We start from the raw sequence: 5,955 nt of genomic DNA on the forward strand, positions 1-5,955 counted from the left end.
TGACAACGCGAGCGCGGAGGGGATGGCCATAAAGCCCGGGGGCGGCGGGGGTCCCTGCGCCTCCCCCTGCCCCCTCTTGCTGTCCCCACCCGGCGCTGCTCCGGGGGTGCCATGTGCCAAATGCCCGGTGTATTTAGCGGTACAGCGGGGCCGTGTCCCCTTCCCCGCTGTCCCCGCTCCTGTCGCTCCCGGGGGGTTCAAACCCCCGGACAGGGCGGGAGAGCCCCGGGCTGGGGGAGACACGGGGTGTGCCCAAGGGGACACAGCTCCAGTCCCATCCCGCCGGAACGAGAGCCTCCAGACGGGGTGGACGCCGGCTCCCGGGCGGGTGTTTTGGGGAGCAGAGCACTGCGGTGCCTCCGGGAGCCTCGAGCCCTTGGGCCGGGTGGGACCCACGGCTCTCCGGGACCGCTGGCAGGGCTTTACAGCCCCGCTCCCAAGGACACCGGGCACCGCGGGGAGCTGCGGGTGACACGACTGGGGACACAGGGGGATGTCACGGCTGGGGTGGCACGGGGTGGACGAGGCGGGGGTCGCCTGCTGACCCTATCAGGCACCATGGCGGGCTGCCCGCTCCCAGGCGGGAGGGGGCCTGCGCTCCGCTCAGGCAGCGCCGTGGCCACCCTCGCCGCCGGGGGGGGGCCTTTCGCACGGCGGAAGCGGCGGTCCGGCGCACGCGCAGCCCTTTCCGGTCGGGCCCCGCCGCTACCGCCACGGTGAGGCCTCGCTCGGGCCATCGGCCCCGCATCGCCGCCATCCCGCGGCCTGGAGCCTCCTGCGGGATATCTCCGCGATTGGGGCGCCAGGCCCGGCTGTGCGGGGAGGGAGGGATTGGGGGCGCCAGGCCGGGGGGTGGTACCGAAGGTCCAGCGCTGGCACCGGGGCCTGCTGGCCCAGCGCTGCCGCAGGGGTGGCCCGTGATCCTCAAGGGTTCAGTCATGCCCAAGCACGGGGAGCTCCGCGCGCCCCGGGCCCGGCGGGTCCGGGAGCGCCGCCCGTATCCGAGTTCCCGTCCTGGGGCGCTGCCGGGGCCGGCTCCGGCTCTCGGAGGGGCGAGAGGCTCCCACGGCTCCCGGTTCCCGGGTTCAGTTTGAGTTAATAGTAGCACCAATGGCGTCCGCGGCGGGCCGGGACAGGCTCCCTCCTAGGTCACAGCCCTTCCCTCCCTGTGCCCGTGTCCCGCTGTGACCGACAGTGCGGGGGATGATTAAAGGAGTAAAGGCTGAGACTGCTCCGTTTTCCCTCCCGAGGAGCAGCCCGGTGGGAAGAGCGTCCCGGGGCAACTCGGGGTGCACTGGGGTCACCCAGCAGGGTTCGCTGTCCCCGGCGCAGATGTTGGTGCCCAAATGTCACCGAGCCCCGTTTCCTGTGCCCTCTGCAGATGTTGATGCCCAAGAAGAACCGAATTGCCATCTATGAGCTGCTGTTCAAGGAGGGGGTGATGGTGGCCAAGAAAGACGTGCACATGCCCAAACACCCCGAGCTCGTGGACAAGAACGTGCCCAACCTGCACGTCATGAAAGCCATGCAGGTGCGAGGGCTTGGGGGCACACGGGGTGTTGGTTCTTGGGGTGTGCTGCATTGTGTTCTGTGCATGTGAATTGTTCCCCATTCCCACATTCCTGTTTTCCACTGCCCTGCTGAACCCCAGGGGCTGTGAGGCACTGGTGGAGGAGCTGGGAGGGGCTCAGCCCTAACTGGGAGCTCTCTCTGCAGTCCCTCAAGTCCCGGGGGTACGTGAAGGAGCAGTTTGCCTGGAGACACTTCTACTGGTACCTGACCAATGAGGGCATCCAGTACCTGCGGGATTATCTCCACCTGCCCCCCGAGATCGTCCCGGCCACGCTGCGCCGGAGCCGCCCCGAGACTGGCAGACCCCGGCCCAAAGGTCAGCTGGGGTGGGCACAGGGGTGCTGGGCAGCCAAGGGTGGGCATGTTGGGCTGTCAGGAGAGTGGGGCTGTGGGAATTGGGTGTAAAATTGTGAGCAGAGCAAGGAAACGTGGTTGAGATTTGTGGCTGTTGTACCTGGCAGTGGACTGGTGTCTCCTGAGAGGGTGGGGAGAGCTGGGACCCAGAGGGACATGCTCTGAGTGGGGATTGGGACTAGGATTGCTGGGAACATGCCTGCTGAGATTGGAATATGGTGGAGGTACTGTCCAGGGCCGGCTGAGCCCCACCTGGGGATCACCTGTGGCCAGGTTGGGTGTCCCACTCTGCCTTCCCCACGGACACTGAAGGTGCTGCTGAAACAGGGCTCATTGTTAAAGGTCAACAGCAAACTTGTGGTGGAGGAGCAGCAGAGCCAACAAAAGTGCTGAGGGGTTTAGAACGTCTCTCTATGAGGGGAGGCTGAGGGAGCTGGGCCTGGTTAGTCTGGAGGAGAGAAGACAAATACCCACAAATATCCCCGGGGATGTACCAGAGGATGCTGCCAGGCTCAGTTCAATGGTGCCCAGTGACAGGACAAGGAGCAGTGGCCAGAAACTAAAACACAGCAAGTTCCACCTCAACATGAGGAGGAACTTTGCATGTGGGTGGCAAAGCACTGGAACAACTGCCCCGGGAGGGTGTGGAGTCTCCATGTCTGGACATATTCCAAACCCACCTGGACACATGCTTGTGTCACCTGCTCCAAGTGACCCTGCCTTGAGAGGGGCTGAACTGGATGATCTCCAGATCACCGCCCATCTGCTCTGTGATTCTGTGTGTTGAAATTGCAGCTCTGATTTTTCCCTCGGTGGGTTTTCACATCCCTGAGTGCAGGGGGTGTAGCCAGATGTGCTCTGGCTCTGGGGGCTCACATGGCTTGTGCTTTTTTGGTTCTGAGCCACACTAGGAGCCATGGGGTGCTGGGAGTTCACCCCCAGCTGCTGCAGTTTGTGTCTGAGCCAAACAAAATGGGAGCATCACCTGCTTCAAAGGAAGGAATTGCAGAGAAACTGAGAATACACTGCTTTCTTTGATCTATGAGTTGCTTAGATGTTCCAAGATTTGTTCTTTACATGCTGTCTTTATGCACTGAGCTAAAGGAGCTGCATCCCAGCTGGAAGGGAGAGAGGGAGAGGTGGCAACTTCTGGCCAGGGTTTGTGCAGGAGGAGCTGTGTGTGGTGTCACAGCCTTGTCCTGGTGCTGGAACCCTCCTCAGCCCCATCTGGGCAGGGATATGTGGAAGGGCTGCACTTGTTGCTCTTTTTTGCTATGGATGACCTGCCTGAGGCAGCAGCAGCCTGGGAGCCACAGAGGTGGTGTAATAAAAGAATTATTACAAGAACTGGGTTTTGTATGGCCAAACCAGTGCCTGGGGACGTGCAGGAGGACACTGGGGTGTGCCAGCTGCCCCTCAGTGGGTCTTGCCTGGGTGGGCCCAGCCTGGGCTCCAGGAACATATCCCAATCCCTGAGAGGTGGTGGTCCCACCGTGTCTGGGTGTTCCTACAGGAGTTTTGTCTGCTGTTAATCTGAGATTCCACAGATAATCTACTTTTACTGTCATGAATGTGTTCTGTGGGGGGATTTGGGGTACTGGCACTGTGGCTGTTCCAGGTTGGGGTCAGAATTCTGTCCTGTAGTTTGTCACTCAGCTGTGCACAGGCTTGTTTGACATGGCAGATTCCCAGTATTTCTGGGATTTTTAGCAACAATAATGTTCAGCACTGGTTTGATAACCAGAAGACTGTTGAGATGATGCTGTAAGCCCACTTCTCACATTATTTAACTTCCACCCTGCCACAAGCTGGGACACCTGAGCAGATTTCACCCTTAAAGCGAAGTTTCCCTTTACTAAATCACTTTTTTCCTTAGGTTTATTCTCCCTGATGTGCCCCAGGTGCAGCACTGCTGGCACACCCGATGCTGTTCTGCACCTTGGGGTGCAGGAAGGAGCTGTTTGTGCCCTGGCTGAGCAGTGTTTGAGGCTCTGCTGTGTGTTGCAGGTCTGGAGGGCGAGCGCCCGGCGCGGCTCACGCGGGGCGAGGCTGACCGGGACACGTACCGCCGCAGCGCCGTGCCACGTGAGTGTGCCCCCCCGCCCTCCTGGGGACAATTTTCCCACCTCTAAGGCTCCTCTGAAGGAGAAAAGGGGAAGATGAGACTTTGGGCATAGCTTAAGAGTGTGTATGTGCAGGTGGATGGGAGGTTTGCTGGAGTTCAGTCCGGCTGAGCTGTGGGATTTTCTCTGGGGTTGGTTCAGTAACTCTCAGACTTGCTCAGTTAAAGCTGTTTCACTTTGCTGTGTTCAGCCCGGTTATAGTTCTGTGGGATGGTTAAAGCTTTGCTTCCAGGCGGGAGAGTGCTGTGCTGGGCAGGGGTTTCTGTGGGCACTGACTGCTTCTCTCTCTGCAGCTGGTGCTGACAAGAAGGCTGAGGCTGGTGCTGGAGCAGCCACAGAATTCCAATTCGTGAGTATTTGCATTTGAGCTTTGCTTCTTTTGTTGAAGCCTTTGATGAGAGAAGCTGGAGGGTCCTGCCTGTGGGACTCTGAGGGTGTCAGAGAGACTGGAAACTGTCACCCTTCACAGGCAGCTTACTCACTGTGGGGACAGGATGTGGTGGGACAGAGGCCAGTGACAGGTTTGAGAGCAAGCCGAGCTCTTTGGAGATCCATAATTTTATACGTCAAAAATAAAAGTATTTTAGGTGTGAGGCACAGAACTGGCTGGAATGGGTTGATGTTGGTGGCACTCACCTGGCTGACCTCTGCCATCAAAGACCTTTGATGATGTTTGTTCTTGCTGTCATTGCTTGACACAATGATTTCTAACACTCTCCTTTTGCTGTTGCAGAGAGGTGGATTCGGTCGTGGACGTGGTCAGCCTCCGCAGTAGAACTTCGTGCTCATGTTTTGTGTATAATAAAAGAGGTGAAAATGTCACTGGGTTCATGCCTGTGTCTCTCTGAAGTGCACAAACAGAGCTCACGAAGCACAGTGTGACTCAGATCTTTGGCATCTGGAGCAGCACTTTGGGAGTGATTAAATACAGGTTCTAGTGAAGGAACTCTCCAAGTTTAGGGGGTGTGGAGGTGAGTCCTGGAGGAATGTGGGAGTGTTTCCCATCTGCCCAGGGCAGTGATGATTCCCAGCAGTGCAGCAGGGCTGGGCTGTTCTGCAGATGGAGAGCTCAGCTGTGCCAGCCCATGTCCCTGTGCTCGGGACATAGCCCGCGTGGGCGGGTCCGCGTGTCCTGCACCGCTGCGCTGCCACCTGCACTGTCACCTGCACTGTCACCTGCGCTGTCCCTTACAGGGACCGAGGGCGGCGTTCGCCAACGTTGGCGAACGTTGTGGGGGGGGGAGTGGCGCAGTGGCCGCCGCCCGCCGCCAGGCGTCGCTCGGCAGCCGGTGACAGCGACCGGTAACGGGCCCGGCATGGCCGCGGTGTCACCGGCAGGAGGAGTGGACACCCTGCTGGGTGTCACCGCAGTGGCAATGGACGCGGACCCGCGGTGTCACCGGGGGTGGACACACACACACACGGAGTGTCACCGGGGCCGTGTACACGGCCCCACGGTGTCACCAGGGATATGAACACACACACGGAATGTCACCAGGGGGATGGACACGGACCTACGGTGTCACCGGGAGGTTGGACACGGACCCGCGGTGTCACCGGGGGTTGGGGCCTGGCGCGGACCCGCGGTGCCGGCGCGGCCGCAGCGCCCCCACGCGGCGCAGGGCGGGCGCTGCTGTCCCCGCGGAGCCGCTGTCACAGCGGGGCCACGTGCGCGCGGCCGGCCCGGCCCCTGCGCCGTTTGCGTAAGGCCGAGAGCCCGCCGCCGCCGCTCTACGCCGCCCGCCGTATTCCCGAACGCGGCATGCGCCAGTGGCGCAGAGCGCGCGAGCCGGGGCGGGGGCGTGGCGGCGCCGCCTGCGCGGGGGGAGCGATTCTGGAAGCCGCGCTGAGCACTTTGCGTAGCGGGCGCGCCGTGAGGGTACAGGGGCAGCACCGCCTCCCCGCC

General features: G+C 61.0%; 1 protein-coding gene across 1 annotated transcript; it reads left to right on the forward strand.

The window, feature by feature from the left end:
- The first annotated feature begins 603 nt into the window (after positions 1-603).
- On the forward strand, positions 604-4,871 carry RPS10 (ribosomal protein S10). The gene is made up of 6 exons (XM_014872726.2): positions 604-716; positions 1,382-1,531; positions 1,717-1,888; positions 3,934-4,011; positions 4,343-4,398; positions 4,783-4,871. Exons 2-6 carry the CDS (start codon positions 1,382-1,384, stop codon positions 4,822-4,824), a joined length of 498 nt encoding a protein of 165 aa, XP_014728212.1. The 5' UTR covers positions 604-716; the 3' UTR covers positions 4,825-4,871.
- Positions 4,872-5,955: the final 1,084 nt, after the last annotated feature.

The sequence above is a fragment of the Sturnus vulgaris genome, chromosome 29, assembly GCF_052056855.1.
Source record: "Sturnus vulgaris isolate bStuVul1 chromosome 29, bStuVul1.hap1, whole genome shotgun sequence".
Taxonomy (NCBI): Eukaryota; Metazoa; Chordata; class Aves; order Passeriformes; family Sturnidae; genus Sturnus; species Sturnus vulgaris.